The 18,759-nt window shown below is 38.8% G+C and overlaps 1 protein-coding gene across 1 annotated transcript in view; it reads right to left on the bottom strand.

Moving 5' to 3' along the window:
• Positions 1-4,254: 4,254 nt before the first annotated feature.
• Positions 4,255-18,759, bottom strand: part of kcnq5a (potassium voltage-gated channel, KQT-like subfamily, member 5a) — a 95,490-nt gene continuing 80,985 nt past the window's right edge. The window contains exons 10-15 of the mRNA XM_078273008.1: positions 16,410-16,651; positions 15,027-15,135; positions 10,101-10,232; positions 9,566-9,682; positions 6,040-6,166; positions 4,255-5,649 (exon numbers count right to left, since the gene is read on the bottom strand). Coding sequence (XP_078129134.1) covers positions 4,573-5,649; positions 6,040-6,166; positions 9,566-9,682; positions 10,101-10,232; positions 15,027-15,135; positions 16,410-16,651 — 1,804 coding nt within the window. The 3' untranslated portion in view covers positions 4,255-4,572. The remainder of the gene's footprint in view (positions 5,650-6,039; positions 6,167-9,565; positions 9,683-10,100; positions 10,233-15,026; positions 15,136-16,409; positions 16,652-18,759) is intronic.

The raw sequence follows: 18,759 nt of genomic DNA on the forward strand, positions 1-18,759 counted from the left end.
CTCATTCCGCAAAAGGCAACATGACCATGTGTCTTTTACTCTGCGATTTTATAAATCTTTATTGCTAAAAAAGACACACAAAAACAGAGCAGCTTAGTTAATTTGTACTTTATTAATGAATAATAAAATTATTTAGCATTTCTCATCCAGAAAACATAATGTGCACTTTAATAAATTAATTTCAAAGAAATAATAATGTTAACATCAAGCGTTAAGGCCCATTTGTGAAATAAATTACTGTTCAAGCAGTAGAGAAATGTTATTTTTAGCAATCAAAGCCATATAAAGTCTGTGGCTTAAGCGACATAATGTGAACTGGATTCCCAACCCAAAATGAGCAGTTTGACTTCAACTATACAGTATGCTATGGGCTATAGGCAAACAGGACCTTATAGCCATGTAAAGAAAAAATGAAGACTTTTCGTATACAAGAAAGGCACCCTTAAGCATTTTCCAGATTGCAAAAATAAGCATGTTTTATGAGGGGAATAATCCATAGGCTTTCCTTGTGTTCGATGTATTGCTTCAAAATAACTGTTAGTTTTGCTTGGCCTCTTTTCATATGTAGCAAACCTTAATCAATACCTACCAAACATTCTATTCCAATATTAGGGATTAAACTACCATGTCACATTTTCAGGCTTCCCAAACTCACACAAAACAACTGCTTTCAAGTTGATAATATATATCATCATCCCAAAACAACTTCTGAATGGGCTGTAGAATATTTCAAAATCAATCTACAAGTGTTTACAATTGACATTTGTTAGGAGATAATACTTGTTATATTTTACTACAAAATGTTAATTTGCTAAGTAATGCACTTACCATTCAAAACAAAGGGAATATAACTGAAAAACAATGATGAATAAAGGTTGTGATTAACACATTAAATACATTTTTAAGACTGCTGTGAACATGCAAAAACAAATCAAAATGGCTAACAAAAATTAAGATGGTTGACATAGTTTTGTGCTATCAAGTGTAGTTTTAGGACAGTGTCATTTAAGAGAAACTTGCAAAACACCAGTTTCCATAGACCTGTCAGTGAAAGCTTCTCAATCTGAATATGGACTAAATGTCCCAAAATATGAATGTGTACACTTGAGTAATTTTAAGCTTTATAATAATCCTAAATGGTAAAATATTGTAATTATGATTAATGTGGTGAGGAGGGAGCGCATGCACATTCAAAATCCTGGTAAATTATACTTTTCTTTGTAAAGAGGCCACACATAACTCACATTTTAATTTCAATCTCAGATGAGATGCTGACTTGTCTAATTAGTCTACTGCCTGTGAGTCTCAAGGTTCCTTGAGGAAATTCCTCTGGATAAGAGCACCGGCTGAGTGCTGAAGTACCGAAGTCACGGTATCAATTAGGATTTTGTATTGAGATTACAGGAGTACATTTTTATAATCTCACTCCCTCCCGCTCCTATTCTAGCATGTAAATATATCAAATATTTTGACACTGTAAGCAGCAGAATGGAGACATGGATCAAGTAACAACATGCATACTGGATCAACAACAGTGCATGTACAGTATATTGTTATCATGAGTTCTCATCTGAATCCAAGATAACCTTCTATGTTATAAAGGGAGTATGTGCATTGTGCATTTCTCCCTGTATCACCACACTGCACCTAGTTTTGCTCTGGACTGGTAGGAGGGAATATGTTCAGTCCAGCCTTTAATCCTCATTGATGCACACGATGCAACCAGCACCCAGTAAAAAAATAGGGTTTGTCCAAAAAAACTTGAAAAGACCTCAAAAGGTTTGTTCTAAAAATGTATCCTGATGTAGTAATTGGGTTATTTATATAACTACTCTCAAATTAGAATATAATATTCATATATGTGGATACTTTTTGTTAAAGATTTGGAGGAAACATTACTTTAACATGCAGGACAGCCAGGCCACTAGCGAGTGTGTGACTGCTCTTGCAACAGCTTAGACATGCAGCATCTCATGCTTGGCTGAGAAAGCCCATTTGATAAGCCTACAGCAATTCAGCATTCAGACCAACTAGTCCAGCACCTCATCTTGAGTGATTGCTGATAGGCCAGTTTCCCCCCAATAGGATTGGCTCATCCAAATTTACGGACAATTTGCTGACAAATGAAATTACAGTTTTTGCCGATTGCAATCACACTAAAAGTGAATGCTTAGACAAAAGCTTCAAAACCCCTAACTTTTGTAAATATGCATTAAACAAAGGCACCAAAAGTACAAACACGTTTTCGGCTTTGCACTTTGTTTGCAATTCTGCAACACACTTCTTGCAAAACACTACACACTGTTTCTTGCATTAGACACTTTGTTCAAGAATGAAAACTCTTGCAATCATTGGGAAATGCAAAACACCATCTGAAATTAGCAACACACCCACACACATGATCACCTTGTGTGCCGCCATTAGTCTGCAAGGAGTTATCCCTCATCATGCCATTTTAGGTCCCTACAATACTGCACACATAATCATATTTCTGGATGCACTATACAGGACGGACCACAGCAGCTGAGGATTCGTTGTCATCTGGGATATTGTTAGTTTCCACTGGCTGCTCTGGTCTGGGACTGGTTCACCAACAACAATGTTGAAACTTCACAGTTGTATACTTGGCCCCTTTCTCCCCATTTCTCAATCCGAAAGAGGAATTATTTTTAGCTTGGCGTTGGAAAGTGTATGAACGCCAACCACATGCCAACATGCTTCTCCTGCAAGCAATGGAAGAGGCATGCAGAGGAAGGCAGGATCCATTAACCATCCACCCCATCCTTTACAAAAGAAATGTTTACCATTGCACTGTAATTTTACTGCAATTATTTATTTTTTATTGTAAACAGTAACATATTGTACTGTAATTCTACTTTTCTTTGTGTTTTTTTGTTGTAAAAAAGAATAAACTGTATATATTTTTTTTCTGATGCCTTTCTTTTTTTACATTCATGGAAATGTAAGTAAATGTTCTGTACTGGAACTTTCACAGGAGCCTGTATAAGAAAAATAGGTATACAAAGTAAATTACCAAAGAGAGCAGTGTTTTGTATAAAGTACATCAGTGCGTTGTTGCTGCTTTGAAAGAGTAATTCAAGTGGTGCATGTGTGTATCACTTTGTTGCAAAAATGCCGTTTTCAAAAAGGATTGTTACATTTTGATTGCAGTTTCATCTTGACATAGAACTGAGATATTTATTTAGTGTTGTTTCTTATTTGGCTGTGGTGAAGAGTTTTGACACAATGAGCCAAATTCCACATGTGTAAGCAATCAGCAAAAACTGTAAGCAACCATAAAAACATTAACTACATTTCTTTGGTTGTAGAAAATGAAAAGAATTGGGACAATGGATTTGACCATTAACTCTTTTTTTTTTTTTTTTATAACTGAGCTATTCCTATCACACCAGGCTTCACACAGACTGTAATTCTCCTTTCATTAATATATTTTTGGAAACAGTTCATGCAGTGATATGTATGAAAGCATTTGACAGTGAATAAGGAGAGTGACTGAATCTCCTCTTCTTCCAAGAAAGTCTTTGAATGAAAAGTATTGTCTGAAAAACTAAAGTATTAGACAGTAATCTGTCAGTTACAGCTCACTTGGATGTATCTGTCTGTCTGCCTGCCTGCCTGCCTGTCTGCCTGTATGTGTATGTGTGTGTGTGTGTGTGTGTGTGTGTGTGTGTGTGTGTGTGTGTGTGTGTGTATGCGCGCATATGAAAGAAGTGGTTGACCTATAGCTTTCAGTGGCTTGTTTGAGGTTTAACTACACTCTTGGCTTTTGTAACTTGCATCTATTTTTGGCTGTGAGACAATCATACACTATTCCCTTCTGATTTGATTCACTCATTCAATGGTCAAGGTTGCCACAAGGCAGATGTCCTTTAATTTCTACAACAAACACTCCTGCTTGTTTCAGTGATGTGCCAAAACTACTTTGGTTTATGTTTAGGATCAGACAGAAGTTAAAATGTAAGACTGCTGGAAATGACATTGAAAAGAAAGTTAACATTACTCACAGTATATTTTTGTGGTGAACCAAATTATTTGACGTGCTTCTACACTTCGATGTCTAGTCTAGGCTCAGAAATCACAGGTAACATCCCTTTCTTGCTCTTAATTTTAATTTATCAACCTTTTTTATTAATATATGATCTTGTAAAAATCTAAATATCTAAGTATCTTTAGATAAAGACCAAAGCAAATTCTCTTAAATGAAGGTATCTTGTATTTGTGTATTGTTTGTATATTTTGTCTAATGTAAATATGCCCACTTTCATACATATTTTATACTTTTATTCTTAATAAAAGTAATTTTAGTACCCTATAAAAAGTATGTAACATAATGAATGAGTGGATATAATCATGTTAGACAAAATGTGAAACCTTGTATGTCCATATAGAAAACATTGATTGGATATTTCCAACACAATATATGTAGAGTGTAAAAATACTTTAAAAGTGGCTTCCCCAGCAATGGTTTGTACATACAGTATGCAAATGTGTGTGTGTGTGTGTGTGTGTGTGTGTGTGTGTGTGTGTGTGCGTGTGTGTGCGTGTGTGTAGTTATGCCAGCTGTACGTGTGGGGACTGACTGAGAAACTCGGGGTGAGGTGCAGCATCCTCCACAGTCTGTAAAAGGTCTGAGGGGCTGCTGTCAGGTCCCTGGGACAGTAAGTTGAAATGTTCTTCTGTTGGCTCTAGCTTGCACTCCCTAATGAAGAGTTCTGTTCCATCCCAGTTTCTAAGGTCACCGTAGGCATTGCCACGTTTGCTACCATTGCTGCTGCTGCTGTTGTTGAGTACGGAGGCGAGACCAGGGGCATGGTTGGTCGAAGGCTGGTTGAGATTGTTCACAGAGAGGGATTTTCCAAGACTGCCTTCCCAGTCTGAAGGCTTCTCTTCTGGGCTAGAAGAGAGCAGTAGCAGGGGATCAAGCTCCAGGCTCATGTGCCTCCTCCAAACCCCCTCAGGTTTCAAGCCAGTCTTCTCCCGCAGCTGCACCCTTCCCTGGGTAGGGCCTGCCTCACTGTCCCCTTCCTCATCAGCATCGACACTGGATCCAACAACAAAAGAGGGGCCCAGGCTCCCCTCATCCACCGGCACTCCATCTGTCATTTCATCTGGGACGGGATCAGCAGAGTATCGGAGGTGGGAGGGATGCATCATGGGGGGCAGCCGGAGGGTAAAACCCCCTGTTGAGGGAGGTGGTGGTGGGAGGTCAGGGAAGTGTGCTCTTTTGGAGTTACCATTGGGGGTGAGCAAGGTTGGGTAGGGGCTATCGGGAAGCAGCAGGGGTGATGGGGAGAGCGAGGCTGTTGACGGGGGATAGGATGGAGGTGCTGAGTCTGGGGGGCCGTCATCATCAGCGGGTGCCAGGATGAGCCGCAGGCCTCTAGGGTTGGCGCTAAGAGAACGACGTATGCCCCCATTGTTATTTCTTCCGCCTCCAGCCGGATCACCTCTCTGGGGGGAGGGTAAATCCCTGCCAATGATGGAGGTCTGGTAGTCAGAGTTGCGATGCTGGTGGTTGTCCAGCTCGAACAGGGGGAGGGAGGAGAGGGTGAGTGCTGTGGGGCCTTTGTGTAAGACTTGGCGGTAAACTTCAAGCAAAGAGTCCAATTTTGATTCAATGGAAGTTACCTGGGCACAGAGAAAAGCGTAAGAGAGTGAGAACATGGAGGGAGGCAGAAAGAGAGAGAGAGAGAGAGAGAGAGAGAGAGAGAGAGAGAGAGAATCTTGAAGAGCTGTTAAGCAATTTATGACTTTTATTGATCTCAATTTTCAACCAACAATTTTCCCGTAACATTGACAGATCTCTGGTGTTTTCAAAACAGATTTCAGACCACAAAGTGAGTTTTGAAAGCCAGAAATCTCCTGACAAAATAATTCCTGAGTCATTGGTATTGATCAAAAGCCCAAATCAGCTCCTTGCAGATCATCAACACTAAAGGGGAATACAATCTTGCAATTGCATTAGTAAAGGATAGTGCTGATGTCGTTTTTCCCATTTAGATATTTTTCTCAACTCACCTGTCTCTCCACCTTACACACACGTCCCAGCATGCTCATGCTCTCTAGAGAGTCTCCATCTGGGTGCAGTTTGTCCCTCATCTTCTTATCCACAGGAATCTGGCCTTTTCCCAGAATCTGATCCACCCTGATCCACACACAAACTGGTGTTAATATACTTGAAAAAATATTGATGTTGTAATGTAAGTAGACGCCCAAGCTTCATTTCAGGTTATCCCAAGTCAGGCAACAAACCTAAAGCAGCAGTAGGATGTTAAGATTAGAGTTAGTAGAACACACATCACACATAGCTTGGCTGTATCAGTGCCCTTATATGAAAACCCTGTATCTCCAAAATTGTCATTGTTTTTCTGGAATAAAGATAAACAGCATTTTCAGATTGGATTAAATGCAGTATGCAGCCTGCATGGGTTTCATGGGCTGTTTTTAACAAATGAAAACCCAAAAAATAAAATAATAATAATAATAATCACATTTTCACCAGTCATAGGAAAAGGGAATAAAAGCACAAGTCATTTATGAGAACTATATCTCAAAATTAGGTTAACAAATACAGTATGTTCAAAACAAAGATCATATTGTTGATGTTGGGTGAAAACCTGATATCACAAGATGACAATACAGTTTTGAGTTAAATGAATTCATCAGACCAAGTGTTCAGAAAATGCTCTCAGCCTACAGGATTACCCTTCCGCTTGAAAAATACCAATACTGAAGTTACAAGGTTTTTGCAGAACAATTTTGTGGGTGTAAGTCCATTACCAGCTATTTATTTCAATTTCAATTCCAAAAGGAATAAGGTAGACATATATATTTCATTATGTTTTACTTTAAGACATTTAAAATCCAAGCTAGATGCTAAATGCTGCATTCAAATTACCAGTGAATCTGCAGCCAGCTTCTGAATGTCAGCATTGATCAAATTACACAAGTTCTTTGACACTGTAATACTGTTGAATTAGTGGAGTTAATAAAGTCCGTACATCTCTAACATGCATTGATCTAGTAAAGGTCAGCACCCAGAAAATGCCACACATGATTTTGTTTTATCTACAACAAAAACACATGAATTGATTGGAAAACACTTTCAAACACTTACAACTGCACACAAGTTAGCAACATTCACAGGCACAAATGTTTCCCTATGGATGGGATCTAATGTTACAACAGGGATGATGTGTTTGGGCTGGTTTGTGTATAAACGTTAGTACACATTTGCAAACATTTATTTTATTAAAACCTCACCAAATGGCCAGAGTTAAATGCATTAGAATAATCATGTTTTAGGTCAACATTTGAATATGCTTTTTACTTTTAAAAACCCTTTTTGTGTGTCTGAATTGTCTAATGCAAACTCCAACCATCTGGTGTAGTAAGAAAGTCTGTTTGCATGTGACATTTCACAGTCAGTCAGACACTTTTCAGGACATCAAGGGAACTAATGGTCACCATAGGGGGAACTAATGGGATTCTAGTGTAGGTAAAACTTAAATGAATTTAAATAAAAGTAACCCTGAGCCAGGGAGCTTCTTCCTGTGGTTGCTGTAATAATAGTGCAGGGCAGGAGAAGACATGTTCCTTGATCGGCTACTCAGGCTGGGACCAGAGCCCGCTGCACTGGCCAGTCTGGAGACAGGAGAAATACTGGGTCAGATACATCTCGCTTTCTCTCTCTCTCTCTCTCTCTCTCTCTCTCTCTCTCTCTCTCTCTCTCTCTCTCTCTCTCTCTGGCTGTCTGTCTCTCAACACACACACTAAAGCACGAAGCACAGGTGGACAAATGAACAAATCCAGTCCTATACCAGCTGACATTGGCATGTAGATAAACACAGAAGATGAGAGGGAAATGTAGGCTAAAAATGTAGTTATCAAAGGCCAATATTGGTACTGACATTTTCTAGATGGGCATGCTCTGATTTTTTAATATTTTGAAATTTAATTATTTTCAGTTTGGCCATATTTGCAGTCTTAGTCCCACATTTGTATTCATGTCAATGCAGATAGGTTTATAAAACAGCATTTAGACTGTGATGTGTCAATAATAACCCACACAAAAGATAACTGAAAAAAGTATGTTTTTCATGTCATTATGTCTGGATTAACAAGACTCTTTTGATGAGGGAGGAACATACAGCAGTGGCAAACATGCCATAGCATGCACATAGCTTATCCACAGGTCAAAGGTTCCCCTCTAAGCCATGTTTAACAATGAATTTATACAAATTCAAAGAATCAGTTTTGCACTTCTGTTTGCTTGTCATGATGTTGGCCACAGTAAGGTTTACATTATTATTATTACGTTATTTCTATCATCCTCAGAGAGTAAACCTGTGATAATATAATATTACTAAGAAGACCAACATAATGGCGGTCTAGTAGCAATGCTAATGAGATACAGTAAATGTAGATTGCAGCACTCAGGTGGTCTGTGTGTACCTACAGCCAATAGACACACTTCTAGTCTTACTGACAACACTGGCATCGTCTAGCATCACTCAGCACAACAAAACACAAGATGATCAAAAGCTTAAAACAAACTTCCTTTTAAAAAACATGGTTTGTAAATGTGAAAGTCCCAATCCATAACTTCATCATAGCACCCCCTGCTGAAACAATATTTCCAGTTTTGCTTTAAATAAATTAAGTGATTATAGACTTATTATACAAGAACTGAAAGTGTTTATATTGAAGCTGCAAAAGGAAATAGGAACTAAAACAGCTGGATTTTGAAGGAATTATGATGAATCAGTTTCTTCATGTATCTAATATGATAAATGAAGTTGTATGACTTAAAATAAATTCTGGATTGGAGCTTTTACATGAGGACAAAATAGATGCATTGCTTCTCTAGGTAGCACTGAGTATCTTTTCTTATGTTTGTTAGCTGGCAAAATGTTCTAGTTGGATGAGGTCCTCAAGGAGCCCAAATCAGGATCATCAGTTTCCAGTGAGACAGAAATAAGTTATGTTAGTACTTAAAATATTATGTTACTTACTACTAATCAAATAAAAATGGTGTGATAAAGCACCACTTCCTTAGTTGAACAATGTGGTAAGAAAACATTTCCAATGCTTGTTTCTTAATGCATATCATTGAGGCCCAGATCACCACAGCTATTTTGTTTTTCTTTGTAAAACCTTGTCCATTATCTATTGCTTGAACTCCTTAATGACCTCTAAAGCCAGACGTGGGTCAAGCAGCCAATTTGGTAAATTGTTTTGTGCATGTACAATGTATGAAGGCTACTATCTCAGATTCAATAAACCTCACCTAACTTTGACTCAGAGTAAACTAAAAACAAACTGAATATTATTTAAACAGGACTGCATCTTAACACAATTAACAGAAATAAACCAAAGCTTCCGTGGCTATTTCCAACCTTTATGGGCTATTCAAGTGTAAGGACGCACTGCATTTTCACATGCATGAATGCATGCTGCTTGACCCAGGTGCAACATCCTCAAAGTTTTCGTTATGTTAGCGGGGAAGGAGTTGGCGAGCAGATAAGGACAGGGTAGGTCTAACCCCGGTGCAGACTGTTTCCTCCGGGCCTGGCTGTAATATAAATGCAGGGAGGGAGAGGATAAGGTCTTGACACGGCTGCTGAAAGGCCTTGGAGGGGGACCCACTACAGTGTCTAGTCTGGGAGAGAAAGGGGACACAGGTGTACATATACAGTACGTACACACAAACACACATTAGGTAGAAAAGACATAGTTGGAAGTTAGATCAAGGTTAAAGTTGGTTAATTGTATTTAAAAGAATTATCTGTAGAGTGATAACCTCTTTTATATGTATAGGACTAGTCGTAACTGCAGCAACATTGGCGGCAACATACAAGTCCTGGAATAAAAACTTTTATGAAGAACAATTAACAGATATCAATAAAAAATAGTAAACATGAAGATAAGAGCAAGTTCACGTTAAAAAAGGGTAAAAACATTGCCTAAATGTTTAGAGGATGATTTTTAGATGGACAGGTCACATTTTGTGATGTGAATGTATTGTATGTTGGGGTGTGTGTGTGTGTGTGTGTCTGTGTGTATGTGTGAGTCCTGACCTAGTCTGAAGGCTCTTGATGCGACAGAGCATGTCCAGGTGTCCTGCAGAGTACTGCTCTATGACATCCTTCACATCGTACGGACGCAATGTCTCCTTAAACTTCTTTTTTGCCACGTGGAACTTCATGATCCTACAGACACACAGACACACACACACACACACACACACACACACAGAGACAGACACACACACAGACAGACACACACACAGACACACACACACACACACACACACACACACACACACACGCAGGGGATGCTGAAGTTAGTAACAAAGTCAAAGGGGGCTTGAAAAATAATGATGTAATTACTACAAGGAACCACTAGATGGTAGCAGCAGCATTGGGACAATCCTTGTTACATATCGCTTGTTGATCTTTCTTTGGAGTGTTATAATGAAAACATGGTTGTCTTGTCAAATCCATAACAATCAAAATGAATGACTTTGAAACTTGAGCGTATTCTTCTATCTCCTTTATTTTGGTGAACAGAGCCACTGCTGAGCGGATAATATTGATACAGGTAAGGGGATCCATATACTTGGTGCATTTGGATTCCCCGGTGGCTCTGCTTTTCTCCAGTTGCCTGTTTTTCTCACAAATGGAACAAACGGTGACAGATGACCCTCTCTAATAACAGTCCTCACAGAGGAGGGGGTGTCCAACCATCAACCTGACACCCTGGGAAAGCCCTGGGCTCTGGCTGCCCGTGGAGGAGGCCGGGGTTGGGTGGTACGGGTGATCTGTGGTGATCTGTGTGTGTGTGTGTGTGTGTGTGTGTGTGTGTGTGTGTGTGTGTGTGTGTGTGTGTGTGTGTGTGTGTCTGAGTATAGAGAAACAGAAGTGCTGGTAATAGAGGGGGTTTGATGGTCTTCGATTCACTAGTACTAAGTAACTGCTTAGTAATTTCAGTTGTATGTCTGCAGACTTGAACTTAGATCTTTATTTATTAAATAAAGATCTTATTATTGCACCATCTCAGTTTCCTGATAATTTATTAATTCACGCTTGGTATCAGAAACCCCCCCCTACAGCAAGATAATGTCTTGGCATGAAATATCTTTCTAAACCTGCAAATATAACGGAATTTCAGAACAAGTGACGTAATGACTGATTGGATATTATCACCAAACTATCATTTTAAGATGGAACATTGTAACAAATTTGATTTGTGTCAAATGTGGATTATAAAAAGATTCCACTGGAAATTGTTACATAACTTGTACTATCTGTTAAAATTATAAAAACTGGGGCGCCTGGTCAGCTCACCTGGTAGAGCAGGGGTCTTCAACGTTTTTTAAACCAAAGACCCCTTAACTGAAAGAGAGACGGAGCAGGGACCCCCTACTACATATATTGTATAAAATTAAGTTGCATATTAAACTGGGCCTACAGTAACGTGTAGGGCGGCCTCAAGCCTTTATACATACATTTTTTTGCATAGAATACTAAGCTTTTAAAAAAGCCTTATAATTGTTGGCATGGTTTTGAATCCTTAGGATGAACTGTATCTGTGGATGGCTACCTTAGTGACTACCTTACCTATAGTCCTGTAAGCCTATCATCAGCGTGGATTTATATTTGCTAATAATATGTTGGATTCACTTTTTAATTTTAAAAAAAACTTCTGCACAAACCCCTGCAGTGACTTTGAGGACCCCCTAGGGGTCCCGGACGCCCTGTTGAAGATCCCTGTGGTAGAACATGCGCCTCATGTACAGAGGCTCAGTCCATGTCATTCTCCCTTTCATGCCCAAACTGTCCTATCAAATAAAGGCCTAAAATGCCAAAAAAAATATCTTAAAAAAAACAAACAGATAGATAAAAACTACAAATTCCAATATGGATAAAGTTGGATGTGACACACTGTGTTATACCCACCTAGCACTGTATACAACACAGGTTTATGTTTAGGTGTAGCTGGTAGAGCTATAGCTAGCTTAGAAAAATTAAGAAAATGTGATTGGAGTGAGTAATACAGGGGGAAACATTTTTGGTAAGATACAAAATATTACATTTGTATACAGACAGACTCAGAAGCTAATTACATTAATGGAGGAGGACACTGCAAATCATAATGACTTTGGCTTGGTCTTTTATCTTGCATTAGAATTTCAGACCTTTTATTTGTGATACAGTACTCTCCCGTCACCCAGTAATAACCATAAACAGCTTTATTGGTTAAATAATAATGTCATTTTAATATATATATATATTTTTTACCTTAAAAATGATTCTGAATTCTTAATAACATACAGAAAATGATCGCAACTACATCATATTTGAACCAGACGTGATTTTTCTCCCCAATCTAATTTTTTTTTAATGGAAATACTGCTTTATTGATGGTGAAAATGGACATTTTTACAATAAAAAAATGTGAAGAGGGTGAGAAGCAGCAGTGGAGTGAGAGAATCAGTTGGCGCCAGTTGGATAAACATTTGCTCACAGGGTGCCGGTACCAGTGTAAGAGATCAGGGTCTGCTGAAATGCACACACACACACACACACGCACACACACACACACACACACACACACACACACACACACACACACACACACACACACACACACACACACACACACACACACACACAAACAGCTTGAACCCCCTTCAGGCAAACTCTCAAACCCAGCAGTAGGTCTTACAGATAAAGAGGACAATATGGAGAACAAATAGAGAAATCAGTTTTAAAAAAGCTTTGCTTGAGGGAACCAAATATTGTGTGAACCCCTGCACTCATGGCTGAATGTATGTTTTTCCCATCCTACATGTATAGTGGAAGCAAGAAAGACGGGTCTGTGTTGTTGTGTTATGTTATCTGTTATTGTAGCACTGTGAGGGGATTCACAAGGAGAGAGGGTTTCACCTAAACACTGATGAAAATACAAAAATGTTTAGAATCTTCTTCAACAGTCATAATTTGTGATAAACTAACTTGTTTGGGTGTATCAAACCAGCTGCAAAACATGTATACAGTAGCTCATTGACTCTTTACATTATATAAATGCATCCTTCTGTTAGCTGGTAGTATTTTTTTTTTTTATAACCTGGATGGATTCATGTAGCCATACAAGTCCTGCACACTGAGAGATTCACGAACCTTTCCATCAATAGCTACAGATCATAAACAGCCTATAAAAAATACTTAGGCCAATAAATCAAAAGGAAACGCGATCGGACTTGAACAAGTCCTACAGAAAAGATTTCACAAAACGGTCAACAACTAGCCAATCACAAAAGGAGGAGGCAGTTTAGTGACATCACCACTTAACCGGTAACTGTTCCGTTCTGGTGGCTGTGGTTTCAGAATCAATAGACACAGGTGAGAAACTACCACCTTGTGATTGTATGCCTCCTCCAACCAGTCAAGTTGCAGTAAACTGTCATGTCTGCCCAGACTCATTTAATATATGTAGTGAAGACTTTGAAGCAATTTAATAAAAGTGTATTTTTTGGCAAGGCGAGGATGCTTCACACACAGCTTCGAGACGGCAGCACAGAAGATCTATACAACCACCACATCATAATCACTAAAGATTAGTGTGACCAATTCAGTATCTGTGTTTTTTTTGTGAGTTATGGCTTTGAATAATGGCCAGAAAGAAAAGTGTTTTTGCAGAACATTATGATGTTACAGTGAAGATGACCTTTGACCACCAAATTCTAATCAGTTCATCATTGAGTCCAAGTGGATGTTAGTCTGGCTATCACCAGATCAAGCTCAATCTTTTAAGATTGAACATTAGTCTGGGGAGTCTGCTCTGTATTTTCTACTGCACAAGAGGCGTGATCAACGGGCATACTTCAAATGACTCTGTACGCAATTGGATAGTCCTTCAACCAATCAGACCAACGATCTGGGTGATGCAGCAGCGACAGCGGCATCAACGGGTTGCTGCGCTTCGGTGGCCGCTATGTTGAATGTAAACAAGAAGCTGCTTGGTTGCTTCTCTATCGTCATCGTGTTAAACCCGCCAATAGTGCGCCCAGTGGATAAGCCTGTTTGTGATTGGTTCCCGCAAATTTGTAACGGAGGCAGAATAGATAAACGTACAGGTTTCCAGCCTGAGCTGCAGGGCGAAATCAAATCACCGACAGATCGGGCTGGGTTTACCCAATCTAAGTGGATGTGCCAAATTTGAAGAAATTCCCTCAAGGCAAACTGAGATACTGCGTTCATGAGAATGGGATGGATGGTTGTACGGACAAACCGAAAACATAATGCCTCCGGCTGTCGCTGGCGTGGAGGCATTAAAAAAAAAAAAAGAAGCCCTATGGGAGGAGTTGAGGAATTATGTGACTAATCAATTAGATGCCCTTTGTCAATAATCCACAAAATACATAGAAATAGATACCACAGTCAATCGGGAGAGCAGGAGGGCTTCAATGGCACTACTGGCCAACAGGAAACACTGTTGATTCCAACAAACCATCACACATTCCAGCATGGTTTCAGAATCAGATCATCAACATATAGCTATAGTTGGTTAACAGCCAAAAGAACAGCCAAACAGGACAAGAATCTGCAGCTTCATATTTCCCACATAAACAGGAGAGTGGGATCAATCTTCTCATGTGACTCTAAAGAAATAATATATTTTTCCAAAATGTTACTTTTTTTTTTTTTTTAAGAAGGCAACAAATTAAAGCAATAGCTGTGGAAAACTCAGGCATGACTAAGTTGCCTGTCAGGGATGATTTTTCATCACCTTTAGGGAATCAAAGTTATTTCAGTTTCTCACTTGATTGGATGCGCGTTTGAAAATGTGGTTGTTGATGTCTTTTTCATAGTCTCTTTACATCTACTTTACAGACTGAAACACAAGTCCTCAAACATTTGTAAGATTTTGGTGATTTAAAGATGCTAATGATAAGAGCATCAGCTAGAATGCCTGACATGTAAAGTGTAGCAGGACCTCACCTGACAGCTCTGATGACAGCCTTGAGGGGAGCCGATAGATCCTCCACTGTAACGTCGCAATGGCAGCCTCTCTCATCAAAGGAATCCTCCGTGGTCATGCCTGTGTCCACTGAGAGAGACAGACCGTCATTTCATCAATAAATCTAGCCCGGTGCAAAATTGTTTCCAGTCTTTAAATTCATAAAACGCTTTCTGCATAGTGTGTCTGGACAGGATTCTCCAAGTATGTTTCAAACTGATACTATTTTGGCTTTTAGGGGGTGAGAATGTATGCCCTGCTTGGTTGGGATATTTAGGAATGGGCAGGGTTTTGCCAGCTCAGTTATGTAAAGTAAGAGAAGAGAGTATATAGATCCTTAATACTGCCAATAATCAGGAGAGTAGGAGACACGGACAGAGAGACAGACACAGATAAAATGGTAAAAGAAAAGTAAAGGGGGAAAGAAATGGAAAGAGAGTGATAATGATATTGTGTAAGCACAGGTTATAAAATCAGTTCAAATAAATGATACATGGCAATAAGAGGAGACACAGAGGTGCTATTAACAGTCAGCAATTTCATCTTTTACTATAGGGTAGTTTCTGGGAAATGTGAGGAAAAACACTAGTGCACAACATACTGTAGACATAGATACTAATTTAGGTCACAATACATCCATGCTCCCTTCAAAGCGCACACAAATGAATTGAGATGTTAGGAAGTACATGAAAGTGTATAAGTCTGTTAAGATTTTCTCCAAAATGCAATATATCCACCTGGATAAAAAACAGAAATGCATAATATCTATAATCTTATATATCTAGGATATAGAGAGAATATACACTATAGACAGAAAATATCATTTTAAAAGAACCATACTGGTACATGTGTTATCTCATATTAAAAATAAATATGATATGATTGTTGTCTGACTTTAGGCTATTTGGTATTTTCTTGTTCAGGGGTTGACTGAGAATCTACCTATTTTCTCCACTACAGGGGTTTTGTGGTTGTATGTAAGCTCTGAGTGTAAACAAATATTGATCTAATGTTTTTTTTCTGAGGAGCTTTAATGTTGTTATTCTCTTATTCCCCACAGAATCTGTATGTGACAGTATCACATATAGATTCAGCTTGTTTCAGCTCTTCATTGAATGTATCTTTTATTTGTATGTGTATGTATAGTCTTTTTTATCATTTGATGCATCATTACATCATTGCCATGTGCATCATCTCATTAAGATTTGCCCCAAATTCAGCCAGACATACGGACATATGGTATCTTAGGAAACAGCATGTTTGTAATGGCATACTGTGCTAAAAAGGGTCATTTGTCAGATGTTGTGTTGGTTGGTTAGTTGCCATTAATAGTAAGATGGACAAACACACATAGTCCCACTCACCATCTGGGACAGCAGTGCGAGTCTGGCTCTTTAGCCTCAGTGACGGCCTAAACCGGGTCCGATCATTGAAGCTCCAGCTCTTCTGCACTTTGGCAGGGCTCCCACCCATCAGATCTGCGCCGCCCACCACCTCGTTGCCAGGGGAAGAGCGTTGGCGGTCGTTGATGGACGTCTGCCTGCTCTTCATGCTCTGACCACGGGGACTCGCCATCCGGACCCGCTCCTTAAAACTCAACTTCTGACTGCAGGGAGGGAGGAAAGAAAATAGAGGGAAACAAGGATGTGGAAAGAGAAATGGAGGGGAGAAAAACATTCAAAGACGCAAAGACAAATATTTGGGATGGGGTAGACAGAGGGAGCAAGAGGGATAGAAGAGTTGATCAAGTGATAGATGATGGGAAGACAAAAGGGAAAAATTAGGGAAAGGGAGTTTAGGATGGAGTTGATAGAGAAAGAGAGTGTGTGACAGAGGTCAGAGGTTGATAGAGAGACACAAGGAGAGAGAAAGAAAAAAGGGATGCTGTCAACACCTATTTCCCCTTAGAGAATAAGAAGAGTTCAGAGTGCAGACAGAGGGCAACATTCTTTCTTTCCCTTCAGACCAAACATCATCGATCCAACTAACATGCCCAAAACACCAGAACACAGCCAGGCTGCCCGCCAAGCCATCAAAACAAACCCTCAGTTGGATACTGAAGTGCTGCAATCCTCACCTGATCGGCTGATAATCTATTCATGTATTCACTTTTAAAAACAGAGCTAGTAAGATTTTTAAGGTGATATGTGAAGCATGGGAACATTAATACATTATCACCACATTCATTTTGAGACTATCTTAAACAAATGAGACCATTATTGAGAGAAGCCTCAAACAGCCTCAACATGATTTTCCATCTTTAGATATTTCTGGGAAATGTTGGACCGTTCTTCATGAGCAAAAACAGCTAAATATTTTAGAGATTATGAAGGCAAATCCCTTTCAGCATTTGAATCAATGTTTATTGGTAAATCTAAACAATTAAAGATCCAACCGGACGCAACAGTGTTTTATCAGAAATGTGGTGTTAATCTGAAAAACACAACCTTTGTTTTGGTCTCAATTATTCAATTTAGTTACACCATGGTGTAATATATTGATGGTCAAAATGCTATGTATAGTAACTTTAAAATACATTATACATTCTATTATATTACCATTAAAACCATACTATGAATCGTATTATCTTCCTCTATCACCTTATTTGTCAGTTGAAAAAAAAAAAAAAACATAACATCAGCCACTGAAAAGGAAAATGCATTTAACCACATAATGTTTAGAGCTTTGGTAACCTTACAGGGGTTGGTGGGAAGGCAGTAAACTATAATGTTGCTAAGGCGAATAGACGAGCATGCAATGCAGCAGACCAATGAGAGAGATGCAGGGTTCCAACACATTTTCAATGCCACAATTTCACATTTTTCCATATCTCAGTGTATCACCTGAAATTCAGTTTTTTGATCAGTTTGAATCACTTTAACAGAAGTTGCGTTTACTTGCATATTCCAAAACTTTTAAAGACTTTGGGATGTTTTTTTTAATTAATTTGCCATAATTTCTTTACAGCCCTAAAACAAAATGTGGAGATAGGTCAGGATATGTGAGACTATAATTTCCTTAACCTAGACCTGTGCTACATTTTCCTTACTTTCCCAGACTTCACATCACATGACAATGCATTCTCACCATGTTCAAGGCAAAATGATATATATATTATTGGTAAGCAATACAGTGGTAGTGGTAGTTTCCTGTTCTGAATCTGCTGTATTCTGTACCCTCATATTGAAACAACCACACATTCCTTTGTTAGATACAGTGTATAGAGCAGAATAGATCATTTATTGATACATTTATTTATTACAATTCTTTCCATCTCTTAAGCTAAAAATGACTGAAAAGAGAAGCGCAGCAGTAATGCAGTGAGCATGCAGTAAAATGAGGAAAAGCTACAAAACCCACATCCATAATATACTGAAAAGTGCATAACTACTGTATGTTGTTGGGGGATAATTTAAGGTCCTACTGAAATCACATTTTCTTTTTTCGTATGGATTTTTAATTCTAAAGTATGAAAGTATCATGGCAAGCTACATCCCATGATGTCTATCTTTTAAGTGATTTTAGAATAAAAGGGGCTTAACATGCAATTTGTTGATTGCGCCAAATGTTTACCTACAGTGAATTCAGATTCATTTTTTCATTTATCTAAAAAAAATACTTTTTTATTGTTATCTTTTAAAAACCATGTCTACTTTTACAATGTAAAGATTAGTTTTGGTGGAATTCCCCTTTAATTTGTAATACAGTACTTGT

Source organism: Sander vitreus, chromosome 17 (assembly GCF_031162955.1).
Source record: "Sander vitreus isolate 19-12246 chromosome 17, sanVit1, whole genome shotgun sequence".
NCBI lineage: Eukaryota > Metazoa > Chordata > Actinopteri > Perciformes > Percidae > Sander > Sander vitreus.